General features: G+C 40.6%; 1 protein-coding gene across 18 annotated transcripts in view; it reads left to right on the forward strand.

Moving 5' to 3' along the window:
- LOC126183635 (CLIP-associating protein 1-B-like) overlaps window positions 1-18,554 on the forward strand; it is a 764,859-nt gene that overhangs the window by 702,507 nt on the left and 43,798 nt on the right. For 12 of the 18 annotated variants that reach the window (XM_049925777.1, XM_049925766.1, XM_049925769.1 and 9 more), the window contains 4 exons: window positions 2,525-2,674; window positions 8,571-8,738; window positions 14,401-14,564; window positions 15,079-15,391. The exons of 5 other annotated variants lie outside the window; for them this stretch is intronic. In XM_049925777.1, the coding sequence (XP_049781734.1) occupies window positions 2,525-2,674; window positions 8,571-8,738; window positions 14,401-14,564; window positions 15,079-15,391 (795 nt within the window). The remainder of the gene's footprint in view (window positions 1-2,524; window positions 2,675-8,570; window positions 8,739-14,400; window positions 14,565-15,078; window positions 15,392-18,554) is intronic. One more of the 18 variants, XM_049925771.1, reaches the window with a different exon arrangement.

An 18,554-nucleotide genomic window follows, 5' to 3' on the forward strand; every position in this document is an offset into this window, starting at 1 on the left:
GATCTCCTCCATCACATGCTGTTGTACTATTTGTTGCCATGAGATGTAATATACTTCCCTCATTGAGCGGGCTTCTGTAGTACTTGTTCTAAATAATTTTCAGAGAAAGCAATTAGTATTGTTTCAAAGTTTTTCTGTCATGTCAACCCCTTACAAAATTGTAATTTTCCCAACTGATTGCTGGATGATTAAAGTCTCCTGCTATGATTACTGTATGACTGGGAAATGTATGTAATACAGAGGTGAGGGGATGGTTCTGATGGGCAACAGAGCAACTCCTAAGCTTACACTCACCCTTGAATCTGACTCTTGCCCACACCATCTTGAATGCAGCATCAGTTTTTAACTCGAAGAAATTTCTTGTCTACTGTGATGAATACACCACCTCATTTTACCACTAACCTATCCTTTCGATATACACTTTGATTTACCCTGAAACTCGTACTGCTGTGCATTAATACCTGATCACTAAGATTGTAATTGTCTTTTTCTGAGGGGGACATTTCTTCAGATCTTAGACTAAAACTTCAAGGCCTCCTATAACTATCATTATCTTAAACTGGATCAGTAATCAAATTGAAATAATAATAATAATAATAATAGTAGTAGTAGTAGTAGTAGTTGTAGTAGTTGTAGTAGTAGTAAACAATAGCTTGTGTGCACCCTGCACCCAATCAGCAGCTTGTGTAGCAGCCTCTGATGTGTAGCACACCCCTTATCAATTTAGGAAAACTCTACAGTTCTCAATCTGCTGGCCCAAGTGTTGGAAGTCTCAGCCTAACTTGTTGCATAACCATTGAAATCTCTGGTTCAAACCTAGCACTCAGCTAAGAATCAGATGGCAGCAATCAGTTCTGAGGGCAGCGCTGCATATTGTGAAAGTCATTGCAGTTCCATGAACAGGATGTGTCTTCTCACTTCTATCTGCTGGTTGCTAGAATGATCAAAGTACAACCTTGGAATTGACAAGTAATGATAGATTCAGTATTTCCTGGAAAGGAGACAGTATCCCTGGGAGAGGATAGTGCATAAGGCACTTTGGTGAATCTTGTATGTTTCTCTCTCTCTCTGTCAGAAGCCAACCCAGAAAACCCCTTAAAGCAGCTTCCAGTCGACTGACAGCAGTTAGAACAATTTCCATATGTTTAGAAATATTAACTGGCTGAGTCTGGGCCTGTTAATAGCATATACTAGGGGGCTGCAGTGTCTCTCTTGCAATATTTTTTTTCTGTTTAGCAAATAAATTACTTAAAATTAGGGATGCAGCTTCACTTTTAACTTTTGGATCTGTTGCACTTCAAAAATTAGAAGTTCTGTTCAAGAACTGAAGTGTTTTCAGCCAGTATTTGATTTGTTTTATGATGATAAAGAAATTGCAATAAAATTTTCTGATTCTTTCAAGCTGTTGGAACTTTCTGTCTCAAACTTCTGTTTTGTCAAAATTATGCTCACTAATCAACCCACATAACAAGGTTTGAAAAAAGCAGACCTTTATGACTGCTCCAGGCAGTATGTACTGTTATTGAGAGGAAAACTGAATGGAATGCAATTTGATATTTATAGTAGCAGAAAAAAGTATAAACATATTCAAATTACGTAAGTACCTACACTCCAAGTAAGAAACTAAATGCTTCCGATAAAATCTGTAGAATGCACAACTGTAGCTTGCAGCTATTGATATGCTATGAAATATGTTGTACACCTCACTCAAACTTCTAAAATTCCTCAAAACAGGTTCTTTAATTAAAATAGATGTAAACTGAAATTATGATTGTTCAAGTTAGGGTGCTACTACCAAGGTTTATAGAATGCTCAAAGTGTAGTTTACAACTGATGAATTACATATTCTGATATAAACAGTTATAGTTAGTGTGGTTAAGGCATTAACACCATGTTCGGTTTGTACATAAAATGTTAGGCTCTTGATATTCGAAGCAAACTTATCTGCCACATGTGATCTCATCACAAAGAAAAACTAGAAGTGGGTTTAAATATATTGAAGAAGGTAAAGTGGTGACTGTAAATTTATTTACTGCAACAACCTAATGAGGTTTTGGAAAGAATTCACATAATGAGGAAAGAGAGAGACCTACGTCAGACAGTGTGTGTGTCTGTCATCAGGGCAACCAAACCTAAATATTTTGTGACACTCCTAAAATGAGCTGTTGTCATCTTACAGCCCTTGTCTAGTCTTGTGCGATTCCTTTCTCTTTACAAAAGTAAACAAAATGTTCAGCCGACATGGTTTTGACCCTCTCAAAAGTGATGGTGTTTGCTTGGATAAAAATGCCTAGGTTAATATCTTAGGAAGGTATATTGTGATTTTGAGAGGACCAGTAAGGACCAGTAAACATATGTGAAGGAGAGGACTTTATGGTTTGCTGTTAAGGTTTTGGAGAACCAGTAATTTGCATTACTTTCTCAGAACATTCATTGTAATTGTTGTTTTAATTGTTGTACATTTAAGTGTTAAAATACTTTATACGGCTATTCTTACATCAGCAACTTTCTTACTTCCAAACAGACATTCGACTCAGTTGATGGAAATGAAGTTGGCAGCCGAGTACCACTCAGCCGCAAGGCATATAGATCATTTGATGATCATTCAGATGACAGTGAGACATCCAGTGTGTGTTCAGAGCGATCTCTTGATTGCTACAGGAGGTCTGGTGATGTAAGTTTTATATTTTTCTGCTCGTCTTTCGTAGCATTTGAAGGAAAATGTCTGTTTCAATTGTCAGCTTTAAAGAATTATTAGGAGTAACCTTTTAGTAGTACCAGTATTTACAAAATATATTCAAAATATTCTGTACTTAATTATTGTATGAGAGTTAAGTGAGAGTGGGAAAAGGGAGAACAGGATGACTAACACAGAAAAATGATCTAAAGCTAGAAAGTGGAGTATCTCCATTGCTTTTCATTGTGATGATGGATAATATATGTAATGTCACAAGTGACAATAGGGATAGGAGAGAGAATAATAACAAAATTGTTTGCTGAAAATTTAATGGTTCTGGGGACCAATTAGAAGGAATTGCAGAAGCAAGTATACCACCCATCTGCAGGAGACTGTACTTTAACTATGTAAAACGTAGAAACTTGGGCTTATAGCACTGTCTATTATCATTTTTATAGTACCACTACCCTAGAGTCAGTTGCTTCACTCTGAAAGTGGCCATTTGTCTATGGCAACCATCCTAAGTTGACTGTGGTTGCCTACACACAAGGGTGTCAAGTTAGATCGAGTCTGTGAAATTTAAATGCATTTTATTTCAAGTATGTACACTTTGTTTTATCATGTCTTCCCCCCTTTTTTTCTTTACAATAGATGTTCTAATAATGAAATGGTGTGTAATTTGCAAACTCTACATATATGTGATAAGTTACTTGAAGTGTACAAAAATCATTAATCTGTGACGGCTCTAAGCACTATGGGACTTACATTAATCTGTGATGAGTGTGCATGTTAAAGCTATGCAAATTTGACTGAAATTCTTTCATTTCATTATAATGAACAGGTTTCTTCTATTTTCTAGTCAAAATCACTTGAATATTGTTCTTAAACAATAAAAACTTTGCTTATTTTGATGGTAACAGATTTTTCACTTTTTCACTATAGGCCTACCTTTCATTTTTCAGAATAGATATGCTTCTTTAGGTAGTTGATAGTGACTGGGCCAAACATCTCATGAAATAAGCATCAAACGAAAAAAACTACAAAGAACGAAACTCGTCTAGCGTGAAGGGGGGAACCAGATGGCGCTATGGTTGGCCTGCTACATGGTGTTGCCATAGGTAAAACGGATATCAACTGCGTTTTTTTAAATAGGAGCCCCCATTTTTAATTACATATTCGTGTAATACGTAAAGAAATATGAGTGTTTTAGTTCTACCACTTTTTTCGCTTTGTGATAGATGGCGCTGTAATAGTCACAAACGTAAAAGTATGTGGTACCACGTAACATTCAGCCAATGCGGACGGTATTTGCTTCATGATACATTACCCGTGTTAAAATGGACTGTTTACCAATCGTGGAAAACGTCGATATTGTGTTGATGTATGGTTATTGTGATCAAAATGCCCAACGGGCATGTGCTATGTATGCTGCTCGGTATTCTGCACGACATCATCGAAGTGTCCTGACCGTTCGCTGGATAGTTACGTTATTTAAGGAAACAGGAAGTGTTTAGCCACATGTGAAACATCAGCCACGACCTGCAACAAATGATGATGCCCAAATTGGTGTTTTAGCTGCTGTCACGGCTAATCCATACATCAGTAGCAGACAAATTGTGTGAGAATCGGGAATCTCAAAAACATTGGTGTTGAGAATGCTACATCAACATTGATTGCACCCATACCATATTTATATACACCAGGAATTGCATGGCGATGACTTTGAACGTCGTGTACAGTTCTTCCACTGGCTACAAGAGAAATTATGGGACGATGACAGATTTTTTGCACGCGTTCTATTTAGCGACGCAGCGTCATTCACCAACAGCGGTAACGTAAACCGGCATAATATGCACTACTGAGCAACGGAAAATCCTCGATGGCTACGACAAGTGAAACATCAGCGATCTTGGCGGGTTTGTGTATGGTGCGGCATTATTGGAGGAAGGATAATTGGCCCCCATTTTATCGATGGCAATCTAAATAGTGCAACGTATGCTGATTTCCTACGTAATGTTCTACCGATGTTTCTACAAGATGTTTCACTGCATGACAGATTGGCGATGTACTTCCAACATGATGGATGTCCAGCACATAGCTCATGTGCGGTTGAAGTGGTACTGAATAGCATATTTCATGACAGGTGGATTGGTCGTCGAAGCACCATACCATGGCCCGCACGTTCACCAGATCTGATGTCCCCAGATTTCTTTCTGTGGGGAAAGTTGAAGGATATTTGCTATCGTGATCCACCGACAATGCCTGACAACGTGCATCAGCGCATTGTCAATGCATGTGTGAACATTACGGAAGGCGTACTACTCGCTGTTGAGAGGAATGTCTTTACGGCGTATTGCCAAATGCATTGAGGGTGACTGACATCATTTTGAGCATTTATTGCATTAATGTGGTATGTACAGGTAATCACGCTGTAACAGCGTGCGTTTTCAGAAATGATAAGTTCACAAAAGTACATGTATCACATTGGAACAACCGAAATAAAATGTTCAATTGTACCTATGTTCTGTATTTTAATTTAAAAAACCTACCTGTTACCAACTGTTCGTCTAAAATTGTGAGCCATATGTTTGTGAGTATTACAGCACCATCTATCACAAAGCAAAAAAAGTGGTCCAACTAAAACATACATATTTCCTAATGTACTACACAAATATGTAATAAAAATGCGGTTTCCTATTCAAAAAATGCAGTTTGATATACATTTGACCTATGGCAGCGCCATCTAGCAGGCCAACCATCTGGTTTCCCCATTCAGTTTTGTTCTTTGTAGTTTTTTCATTTGACGCTTATTTCGTGATATATTTGGCCTCGGTCATGATCAATGGACCACCCTGTATATCTCTAACTTCAGGAAATTCAGTTAAATTTTTGGCCATTTATATGATTTTTTTTTAAAGAACCTTTAATGTTTTCAATTTTTTGTTTTTTGAATTTTCAAGTGAAGTTGTTCAGTAGATTATTTGTTACAACAGTTTTTGTCACTGGAGTGCGATCCCCCCACCCACTACCTCCATGCCCCAATGTGCCAAGCATGTTGCTCCATAAAAGTGTGTCAAGTAAGGGTTACAATAATTAGATTGATTTTTTAACTTGTTTTCTGTTCTTTTTATGATACAAGGTATATACATGAGTAGAAAACTGTAGACAGTAGGGTTTAATTGTGCTCTCTACAGAAATCTAATTTGATTTTCTTTTTGGAGTAATTGGGTTGAAGCGAGCTTCGAGGTGTGATGTAGATCCAGTTTTTACCACCATAAACAGTTTGTTAACATTGTAGTTTCATCATCATTTTCACACTCCTTTTTTTATTATTTTTTGTTTATAGTATCACCTTTTGGTTCTCAGTGTCACGAGACACTTAACAGGGTTGTATCTTTCATCATAACACACTACCACTACACCACCAGCAGTGTCACTGCCATTAATCATTACTGTTTTGAAGGTATTTGTAATGATCAGATTTATAACATTGAACACAATTGAATTAATTTAAATTTGTTGATCATCACACTTTTGAATAGTACTTGTGGAACTGTTGTCCCAAACATTTGATGTGCTGTCATGTGAGTAGTTGACATTCCCTTTGATGGGTGTTTATGCCTGTAAAATCTCTCTTCTTCCACATCAGTCTCCTCCTCTTATCACTGTGTAACTGCTCTTCTAGGTAATTAGACTTTTTATATTCTCCTGCCATATATTTGCTCATTCTTTGCACATAATCATGTCCCCACAAATGTACTTTGTAAGTGGTTTCCCAAATATTATGTTCGAAATTTTTATATATGGTGACTCTTTTCTTGTGAACAAGTGTTTTCTGTTGCCCTACAAGTTCTTTCTCATTTACTTTGATTTTGCTTATTTCTCATTTTGATTTCGTATTAAGCATCTAGTACTCAATCACAGCCTTTGATTCCATATATTTCCTTATTTCATTGATGACTGCCTATATTTCATCAGTAATTCATGTCTTAGCCACCTCTGCCTTTAATGTTTCTATGCTTGCCTTACCAGTCTTTATAATTCAACTATCTGAGTACTTGGCATTGCCTGCATACCCCATCTCTCTATCCATCTCCTCCCCCCTCTTCTGTCCGTCTCCTCCCCCCTCTTCTGTCTGTCTCCTCCCCCCCTCTTCTGTCTGTCTCCTCCCCCCTCTTCTGTCCGTCTCCTCCCCCCTCTTCTGTCCGTCTCCTCCCCCCCTCTTCTGTCCGTCTCCTCCCCCCCTCTTCTGTCCGTCTCCTCCCCCCTCTTCTGTCCGTCTCCTCCCCCCTCTTCTGTCCGTCTCCTCCCCCCTCTTCTGTCCGTCTCCTCCCCCCCTCTTCTGTCCGTCTCCTCCCCCCTCTTCTGTCCGTCTACTCCCCCCTCTTCTGTCCGTCTCCTCCCCCCTCTTCTGTCCGTCTCCTCCCCCCCTCTTCTGTCTGTCTCCTCCCCCCTCTTCTGTCTGTCTCCTCCCCCCTCTTCTGTCTGTCTCCTCCCCCCTCTTCTGTCCGTCTCCTCCCCCCTCTTCTGTCCGTCTCCTCCCCCCTCTTCTGTCCGTCTCCTCCCCCCTCTTCTGTCCGTCTCCTCCCCCCTCTTCTGTCCGTCTCCTCCCCCCTCTGTCTGTGTGCTCCTCCCCCCTCTGTCTGTGTGCTCCTCCCCCCCTCTGTCTGTGTGCTCCTCCCCCCCTCTGTCTGTGTGCTCCTCCCCCCCTCTGTCTGTGTGCTCCTCCCCCCCTCTGTCTGTGTGCTCCTCCCCCCCTCTGTCTGTGTGCTCCTCCCCCCCTCTGTCTGTGTGCTCCTCTCCCCCTCTGTCTGTGTGCTCCTCCCCCCCTCTGTCTGTGTGCTCCTTCCCCCCTCTGTCTGTGTTCTCCTCCCCCCTCTGTCTGTGTGCTCCTCCCCCCCTCTATCTGTGTGCTCCTCCTCCCCTGTCGGTCTGCTCCCACCCCCCCTCTGTCGGTCTGCTCCTCCCCTCCCTGTCTGCTTCTCTCCCATTTCATTCCATTTCTTCTTCTCCCTGTGTTTTGTCTGTCTGCGTCCCCCCCTCCCCTCCCCCGTATCTCCTACTCAATATGTGTCCACCACCTCCGCTTTCCTTTCCCTGTTCATCTCCTCGTCTGCCATCTTTCTGTTCATTTCTTCTTCCCCCCTCTCTCTATACCTATATCTTCATCCCTCTGTTTCTGTCCCTCTCCTCGTCTTTCCTTTCTCTGTCCATCCCCCCCCCCCCCTCGCCTTCCATTTTTTACATTCCATTATCTCTGTCCATCTCCTCCACTCCTCATATCTCTCCATGGTATCACCCTCTTGTCAATAGGAGGCTGGTGGATTTTACTCCACAGTATCTCTTTCTAGATCGTAATTAATGTGTGTACCAAATTTGGTTGAAATTGTTCCAGGGGTTTAGGATGAGCCTTTTACCTGTAGCATTGCCCACATATGCACATATTAAAATATATGTTTAATGTATATTTAATGTATTTATACACATATTTCACTTGTATCTGTAGAGAATTTCACCCTGCATGTCCATTTTCATGCAGCTCAATAAATAGTGTCCAAGAATTTGTCTCCCTTAACTGTCATCATCATTAATATTTTTACATTATTACCATATGTATTGTTTTACAAGTAACATGCTGAGAACATATCTGTAGAACCATCTTCCTTGGCACACAGTTTTTTTAAATCCATTGATGATGCCACAACTTTAAGTGGCACAATTTTAAAATTTGACAAAAATAATAAAAAAGACCAATTTGAGTATACTTGTGTAATTAATTGTCTCAAAATAAACATGAACTTAATGTGTTTCTCACTGGGACATTGAGTCAAAATATTATAATGTGTTTTAACATGTTACAGTTGGTATGCTTTTTTGTTTCTTTTCCCTGTAGAACATATCGGACATCATAAACAACTGTGCCAGCACACACTGGAATGAGCGTAAGGATGGGCTGGTCTCATTACAAGCATATTTCCAAAATGAAAACAGACTGAGACGTGTTGAACTCCAACGAGTAACTGAAATTTTTACCAAAATGTTCATGGACTCCCATACAAAAGTAAGTTTAGACATATTAATATTTAACTTTGTCTTTCTTTTCAACAATAAAGGTTGATTTAAATTTTATTTTATTTAGACTTAGAATTGATGTTTTGAACAAATGTATTTTTGTTGTATCCATGTTCAATTCAAAACACTTTGTTTATACGAACTGCTTTCTTTTAAGTTGTATTTATGAACTAAGTTAGATTGCATCTTGTGTGTATAGTCAGGTGATAGGAATAATGTCCCTTGACACTACCCACACTTGGAGTGCATCGTGTGGGGCGGGGGACACTCAGCACTAGTCAGAGTCTAGGAATTTGTAAATATTGCCATAGGGCACTGCCATAAAGATCCATTCTCATCTACCATGAGGAGCCAATCTCATTAATGTACAATGCTATTTCGAGGAAGAAAGGGATAATGATGGACCACTTACACTGTCTTCGGAAGTCATAGAATGAGTAGCAGCTGCTCTGAAAACTGAAGCGACCTCTGTAAGGATAAAAATGAGGGAGAGAGTACTGGAGATCTGGAGGAACCAACTGCTGCTATTTTGACTCCATGGTAGTGCATGCTGCTAAAACAGTAGAACTGGATAATGTTAAGGAGGGTGCACTTCAGGGACCTGTGAGACTATTACATGCAGAAAGAATATCCCACCCAGTAGAAGCTGCTTCTCTCACTACAAGGCAGAGAGTTGAGTTGTTTTCCAGAGAAAAAACGCAGCCTTTTAGTGATACTAAAAAAGTTAAGTTTTTCATGAAACATGTTCTGCATGAACCGAAGGATATCATTGTGTGGAGAGGCCATTTTTGAGGGAAATAGCCTAGTGCAGACATTATAAAATCATTTGATTGGACAAAATGTTGGTAAGTGCTGGTCGTTCCCTACTGACTGTGTGGAATTATGACATCACATGAGGAACGATGAAAGCTCCAGTTGGAAAAGGCAGTCAGCTCAATCTTTTACATGCTGGAGCAATTGGTGGGTTTGTTCCAAATGCTTTTTTTATCCTCCACAGTTGTTTACATTAAAGAAATCGGGGGGACTATCGCATATAAATGTCGGTAAAAAATTTAAAGAGTGGTTCTTCCAAAAATAAGAACTCCCTGTAATATAATGCACCATACCACTTCGTGCAGTTAAGTAGAGCCCCTACATGCTGCAGCATCAGGAAGAGTGACATTATGGATGGGCTAGGAAGAACTGCAAAGATTCATTTGATAGGGAAATGAAGAAGTCAGAACTGCTGTCATTCTTGAAAGAGCATAAATCACATAATACCGTTTATGAAATTGACAAAATTACTGAATACGATGGTCATATGTTCCAACTTCCACCTTAGTACTGGCGTTTCCATGCAAATAGAACTCGTGTCACCTCAGTTGAAATCATATGTTGCAGACTGAAATAAAACTCTTAAAATTAAAAGATGTCGGATTTTCTGCGTGTGAAGTATTGGGCAGTATGACGATCATAAAGTGAAACAATACTGTCTAACATACGTGGTACATCTGGGAAGAGGCATGACAACAAGAAGGTGCTCTGTAACAAAGAGTGGAAGAGGTTATAATAAGATTAGGGGATGATAGCAGCAGCAGTGAAGATGAGGACAATGACATAGGAGATGTGGATAATGATGACACTCTTTGAAGACTGTGGAGAGTGCCCTTTTACATAGCTGCAGGTAAGAGATGAATCTATGCATTAAAATATGCATTCAAATACTGAAACATTGTAATCTTTACTTTTCCACAGCATATATTTCCAAACTTTCTCTTTATAACTACAAAGAGAGTATGTTTTGATCCTCTGAGGTTATTAGCATTTTTTCTTTCACACTTCACTGGTATGGTATTGAAACAAACCTATAATTAACTGGTGTGATATTCAGTCAGACGACTGACATGGTGTAACAACAAACAGCCGCATAGTAGCATTGGCAACATTGCCGTTGGCTGTCACAGATTTTCTTTCAGTGACCCAATTATACCTCTACAGTTCCCAAGCAGTCTTACCTCAATTTATGGTGGAGAGTACTTTGGTATCACTATAATTTGCATACTTTCATGTTCCATTTGCAAATTATGCACAAATGGATGATTATTGGTAAGCCTCTGTATGAGTTTGCATTTCTCCGCCATTCCTGGCACAGTCATTTTGCGGGGTGTGTGTGTGTGTGTGTGTGTGTGTGTGTGTGTGTGTGTGTGTGTGTGTGAGAGAGAGAGAGAGAGAGAGAGAGAGAGAGAGAGAGAGAAGAAAAGAAAAGAAATGACACACACATTCTTACTTTTCAAACTCATACACACACAACCATTGCAATTGGGTCTGATATGAGCATCGATCTTTGGCGAGGTTGGTTGTTAGGATACAGAAGCGACATGAGGCAGGGAGGCGAGAGAGAGCAGGGTAGTGTCTAGTGGTGGGGAAGATGCTAGTGCTGCTGCCAGTGTGGGAGCATGTGAGGACATGGTGGTGTAGAATAGTGAGCTGCTATTTGCACTGTTGCGAGTTTGCGCTGGGGGGGGCAGGAGGGGGGGGGGGGGCAGAAAAGGAGAAAGGATTATGTAGGTGAACTGGTGGATAGAAGGCTTCATTGGGAATAAGGAAGGGGCTAGTCAGGTGGACAACAAGGACTAATGAAGGCCGAGTCCAGGGAACGAAGGAATTAGTGTTGTCGCACAGATGACAAAATGGTAGATATCGAAATAGACGACAGAGGGATAGAGAAACAATTAAAATCGCTCAAAAGAGGAAAGGCCTCTGGACCTGATGGGATACCAGTTCAATTTTACACAGAGTACGCGAAGGAACTTGCCCCCCTTCTTGCAGCGGTGTACCGTAGGTCTCTAGAAGAGCGTAGCGTTCCAAAGGATTGGAAAAGGGCACAGGTCATCCCCGTTTTCAAGAAGGGACGTCGAACAGATGTGCAGAACTATAGACCTATATCTCTAACGTCGATCAGTTGTAGAATTTTGGAACACGTATTGTGTTCGAGTATAATGACTTTTCTGGAGACTAGAAATCTACTCTGTAGGAATCAGCATGGGTTTCGAAAAAGACGGTCATGTGAAACCCAGCTCGCGCTATTCGTCCACGAGACTCAGAGGGCCATAGACACGGGTTCACAGGTAGATGCCGTGTTTCTTGACTTCCGCAAGGCGTTCGATACAGTTCCCCACAGTCGTTTATTGAACAAAGTAAGAGCATATGGACTATCAGACCAATTGTGTGATTGGATTGAGGAGTTCCTAGATAACAGGACGCAGCATGTTATTCTCAATGGAGAGAAGTCTTCCGAAGTAAGAGTAATTTCAGGTGTGCCGCAGGGGAGTGTCATAGGACCGTTGCTATTCACAATATACATAAATGACCTGGTGGATGACATCGGAAGTTCACTGAGGCTTTTTGCAGATGATGCTGTGGTGTATCGAGAGGTTGTAACAATGGAAAATTGTACCGAAATGCAGGAGGATCTGCAGCGAATTGACGCATGGTGCAGGGAATGGCAACTGAATCTCAATGTAGACAAGTGTAATGTGCTGCGAATACACAGAAAGATAGATCCTTTATCATTTAGCTACAAAATAGCAGGTCAGCAACTGGAAGCAGTTAATACCATAAATTATCTGGGAATACGCATTAGGAGTGATTTAAAATGGAATGATCATATAATGTTGATTGTCGGTAAAGCAGATGCCAGACTGAGATTCATTGGAAGAATCCTAAGGAAATGCAAGGTTACAGTACGCTTGTTCGCCCACTGCTTGAATACTGCTCAGCAGTGTGGGATCCGTACCAGATAGGGTTGATACAAGACATAGAGAAGATCCAACGGAGAGCAGCGCGCTTCGTTACAGGATCATTTAGTAATCGCGAAAGCGTTACGGAGATGATAGATAAACTCCAGTGGAAGACTCTGCAGGAGAGACGCTCAGTAGCTCGGTACGGGCTTTTGTCAAAGTTTCGAGAACATACCTTCACCGAAGAGTCAAGCAGTATATTGCTCCCTCCTACGTATATCTCGCGAAGAGACCATGAGGATAAAATCAGAGAGATTAGAGCCCACACAGAGGCATACCGACAATCCTTCTTTCCACGAACAATACGAGACTGGAATAGAAGGGAGAACCGATAGAGGTACTGAAGGTACCCTCCGCCACACACCGTCAGGTGGCTTGCGGAGTATGGATGTAGATGTAGATGTATATGGAGGGGGACTGCTCATCATTACAGAGAAACAAACAAATGAACACTCTCACCCTTCCCTACTACTGGGTTCCACCCAGAACTGGAGCTAATGAATCTGTTCTCCACCAAGATTTTGCATACTTCTTGTCACACTCTGAAGTGATAACCCCTCCCACTGTCTGATATTCCAACATGCACACAATGGACACAACATCCTTTTCTTCCCAACTCCACTCTTGCTCCCAATCCCTCTCTATCAGGCTCATATCCTTTCAATAAACTTGCATCCAAAACCTATTCCTTACATCCTCCTCCCACCACCTATTCCAGTCCTGTCACAGGCATCTCCTACCCCATCAGCAGCATGGCCACTTTTGGAAGCAGCTGTACAATCTATGAACTTAGCTGGAACCACTGTGTCACATTCTGTGTGGGTATGATCACCAACTAGCTGTCTGTCTAATTGAATGGCCACTGCCAAACTGTGGTCTAGAGACAGCTGGACCACCTAGTTGCTGAGCATGCTGTCCAACACATTGTGCTTGATCTCAGCGACTGCTTTGCAGTCTCTGACTTGTGGATTCTTCCCACCGACACCAGCTTTTGTGAATTGCACACATGAGAAACTCTCCGTGCAACATATCCTCCGTCGTGCCGTTGACCTTCACTAATCCCTTTCCCTGCATCTGTCTATCCTTTTCCCAGCTCCCACTCCAGCCCTGCACACACCTTACATCCTCGCAGAACGTCTGTATAGACCTTTCCCCTTCTCTACTTTTCTCCCCCCCCCCCCCTTTCTCCCTCCTCAAGCACAATTTCCTGATGCGGCACCTAGTAGCCCACTATCCTGTCCCTACATGCTGCCACAGGCAGCACTAACACCTTCCTCAATACGTAACGTGCTATCCCTCCCCCTCACTGCTCCACACCTCTTTTGTACCCACAACTACCTACCACAACAAATATGCAATAAGGAAAACGTGGTTCCACCATGGACAAACACAGTTTCTCTTGTCTTACTAGCCAAGCGTGTTTCGGAGTTGTTTTCCTATCTTCAGTTGGTTTTATTTATTATCTTATTATTACATATTTGTACTCACAAGTCTCTTTGGTATTTGTAGTACAGCTATAATTATTGGCTTCCATTATGTCATTTTTTGTAGATCTTGTGTTTTCGTGCTTCTGCAGGATGTCTAACTGAAGATGGACAAACTTCACTGAAACGTGGTAGTAAAACAAGAAAAATTGTGTTTGCTGAAGGCAGAACCAAATTTCTCTCATTATATATTAGGAAGCAAGTGCAGACAAAGAAAGAGATTCAACCACAAAATGATCACCACACACATTCCTTTGTCATTTATTTACTAGCTTATTGACTATTTCTTATCACTCTGTTGACAGTTTTCATTTTATCAATTATTTGTTTCTGTTCTGTGTATAATCTTTTGTACTGATATTCTCAAACTGTGCTTTGAATTTTGCAGGTCTTCAGTATGTTTCTGGATACTCTAAATGAACTAATTCTAGCACATAAAGATGATTTACATGATTGGATATACATTCTGCTTACACGTCTCATGAATAAACTTGGTGGAGATTTGCTGGGTTCAATCCAAAATAAAATACACAAGTCATTATCTATTGTAAGGTAAGTGTTATATATTTTAAATTTGCAAAATGTGTTATCTGTTCTGTGTTGAAGTAGGTATTCGGATTTGAGTTTTACATTACTACACAACTTAACAAATTCTGTTGATGTAAGACAATAGTAGCTTTCATATTTTTGCACTTTCATATTCAGAGCCAGCTGGGGAATCTTAGCAGCAGAAAACAAGAAAGAGGTGCAACTACTCATTTGAACTATGAAGGGGAGCTTTATATTGATGCCCCCCCCCCCCCCCCCAACTGTAGCAGTACACAGTTTTATTAAATGTTTTATCTGTGTTTTTAGTCACGCGTTCTCTCCCTCCCTCCCTCCATAATCATCTACAACTATATTTAGTTTGAAAATTTTCCATTATAATATTTTTAAGATGCACATGCAAATTGCCAAAGTGGTGTCAAAGTTTTAAATCTCATTTGGCTGCGTGTGCTGCTGTTTTCTAAGTTTGCTTAATATTTCTAATAATATTGTTTTTATATTTTCTTGCTTTATCCTGTAGGGAATCATTTCCACTGGAACTCCAAATGAACGCAATTATAAGGTTCCTGGTTGATCAGACTCAAACACCCAATTCTAAAGTTAAAGTAGCTGTTCTTCAATACTTGGCCCAGCTTGCATCCTATATGGATGCCTCATCCTTTAACCCAGGTGCCCGAGAAGCAGCTGCAGCTTTAGCAAAAGTAATCAGTTGGACAAATGATCAGAAATCAGCTGAAATCAGAAAAGCCGCTCAGAACGCTCTAATTGCATTATTCAACCTGAATACACCTCAGGTGACAATGATTTTGTCATCACTGTCTCCAGATTACCAGGTAAGCATACATTATCAGGAAACACTTTCACTTATACATTGTTTAATTATGTGTAGCTTGAAACTTCACGTAGATTAGCTTGTGTGGTAATTAATAGTGATAATGTTAAGATTTAGGACACTCGATGTTGAGCTGATTATTACTGCAATTCTGTTCAAATTCTGCCTGTGTATGTATAGCATTATGACAAACATTTATACTTGATGCACACTATTTCTGCTATGCTGTGAGCATTGTTTGACTTTTTTTTCCCACTGAGATGACTGTTGTTGTTGTTGTTGTTGTTGTCTTCAGTCCTGAGACTGGTTTGATGCAGCTCTCCATGCTACTCTATCCTGTGCAAGCTTCTTCATCTCCCAGTACCTACTGCAACCTACGTCCTTCTGAATCTGCTTAGTGTATTCATCTCTTGGTCTCCCCCTACGATTTTTACCCTCCACGCTGCCCTCCAATACTAAATTGGTGATCCCTTGATGCCTCAGAACATGTCCTACCAACCGATCCCTTCTTCTGGTCAAGTTGTGCCACAAACTTCTCTTCTCCCCAATCCTATTCAATACTTCCTCATTAGTTATGTGATCTACCCATCTAATCTTCAGCATTCTTCTGTAGCACCACATTTCGAAAGCTTCTATTCTCTTCTTGTCCAAACTATTTACCATCCATGTTTCACTTCCATACATGGCTACACTCCATACAAATACTTTCAGAAATGACTTCCTGACACTTAAATCTATACTCGATGTTAACAAATTTCTCTTCTTCAGAAACGCTTTCCTTGCCATTGCCAGTCTACATTTTATATCCTCTCTACTTTGACCATCATCAGTTATTTTGCTCCCCAAATAGCAAAACTCCTTTACTACTTAAAGTGTCTCATTTCCTAATCTAATTCCCTCAGCATCACCCGACTTAATTCGACTACATTCCATTATCCTCGTTTTGCTTTTGTTGATGTTCATCTTATATCCTCCCTTCAAGATACCATCCATTCCGTTCAACTGCTCTTCTAAGTCCTTTGCTGTCTCTGACAGAATTACAATGTCATCGGCGAACCTCAAAGTTTTTATTTCTTCTCCATGGATTTTAATACCTACTCCGAATTTTTCTTTTGTTTCCTTTACTGCTTGCTCAATATACAGATTGAATAACATCGGGGAGAGGCTACAACCCTGTCTTACTCCCTTCCCAACCACTGCTTCCCTTTCGTGCCCCTCGACTCTTATAACTGCCATCTGGTTTCTGTACAAATTGTAAATAGCCTTTCACTCCCTGTATTTTACCCCTGTCACCTTTAGAATTTGAAAGAGAGTATTCCAGTCAACATTGTCAAAAGCTTTCTCTAAGTCTATAAATGCTATAAACGTAGGTTTGCCTTTCCTTAATCTTTCTTCTAAGACAAGTTGTAAGGTCAGTATTGCCTCACGTGTTCCAGTATTTCTACGGAATCCAAACTGATCTTCCCCGAGGTCGGCTTCTACTAGTTTTTCCATTCGTCTGTAAATAATTCGTGTTAGTATTTTGCAGCTGTGGCTTATTAAACTGATTGTTCGGTAATTTTCACATCTGTCAACACCTGCTTTCTTTGGGATTGGAATTATTATATTCTTCTTGAAGTCTGAGGGTATTTCACCTGTTTCATACATCTTGCTCACCAGATGGTAGAGTTTTGTCAGGACTGGCTCTCCCAAGGCCGTCAGTAGTTCCAATGGAATGTTGTCTACTCTGGGGGCCTTGTTTTGACTCAGGTCTTTCAGTGCTCTGTCAAACTCTTCACGCAGTATCGTATCTCCCATTTCATCTTCATCTACATCCTCTTCCATTTCCATAATATTGTCCTCAAGTACATCGCCCTTGTATAGACCCTCTATATACTCCTTCCACCTTTCTGCTTTCCCTTCTTTGCTTAGAACTGGGTTTCCATCTGAGCTCTTGATGTTCATACAAGTGGTTCTCTTATCTCCAAAGGTCTCTTTAATTTTCCTGTAGGCAGTATCTATCTTACCCCTAGTGAGATAAGCCTCTACATCCTTACATTTGTCCTCTAGCCATCCCTGCTTAGCCATTTTGCACTTCCTGTCGATCTCATTTTTGAGACGTTTGTATTCCTTTTTGCCTCCTTCATTTACTGCATTTTTATATTTTCTCCTTTCATCAATTAAATTCAATATTTCTTCTGTTACCCAAGGATTTCTACTAGCCCTCGTCTTTTTACCTACTTGATCCTCTGCTGCCTTCACTACTTCATCCCTCAAAGCTACCCATTCCTCTTCTACTGTATTTCTTTCCCCCATCCCTGTCAATTGTTCCCTTATGCTCTCCCTGAAACTCTGTACAACCTCTGGTTCTTTCAGTTTATCCAGGTCCCATCTCCTTAAATTCCCACCTTTTTGCAGTTTCTTCAGTTTTAATCTACAGGTCATAACCAATAGATTGTGGTCAGAGTCCACATCTACCCCTGGAAATGTCTTACAATTTAAAACCTGGTTCCTAAATCTCTGTCTTACCATTATATAATCTATCTGATACCTTTTAGTATCTCCAGGGTTCTTCCATGTGTACAACCTTCTATCATGATTCTTAAACCAAGTGTTAGCTATGATTAAGTTGTGCTCTGTGCAAAATTCTACCAGGCGGCTTCCTCTTTCATTTCTTAGCCCCAATCCATATTCACCTACTACGTTTCCGTCTCTCCCTTTTCCTACACTCGAATTCCAGTCACCCATGACTATTAAATTTTCGTCTCCCTTCACTATCTGAATAATTTCTTTTATTTCATCATACATTTCTTCAATTTCTTCGTCATCTGCAGAGCTAGTTGGCATATAAACTTGTACTACTGTAGTAGGTGAGGGCTTCGTATCTATCTTGGCCACAATAATGCGTTCACTATGCTGTTTGTAGTAGCTTACCCGCATTCCTATTTTCCTATTCATTATTAAACCTACTCCTGCATTACCCCTATTTGACTTTGTGTTTATAACCTTGTAGTCACCTGACCAGAAGTCTTGTTCCTCCTGCCACCGAACTTCACTAATTCCCACTATATCTAACTTCAACCTATCCATTTCCCTTTTTAAATTTTCTAACCTACCTGCCCGATTAAGGGATCTGACATTCCACGCTCCGATCCGTAGAACGCCAGTTTTCTTTCTCCTGATAA

The sequence above is a fragment of the Schistocerca cancellata genome, chromosome 4 (genome assembly GCF_023864275.1).
Source record: "Schistocerca cancellata isolate TAMUIC-IGC-003103 chromosome 4, iqSchCanc2.1, whole genome shotgun sequence".
NCBI lineage: Eukaryota > Metazoa > Arthropoda > Insecta > Orthoptera > Acrididae > Schistocerca > Schistocerca cancellata.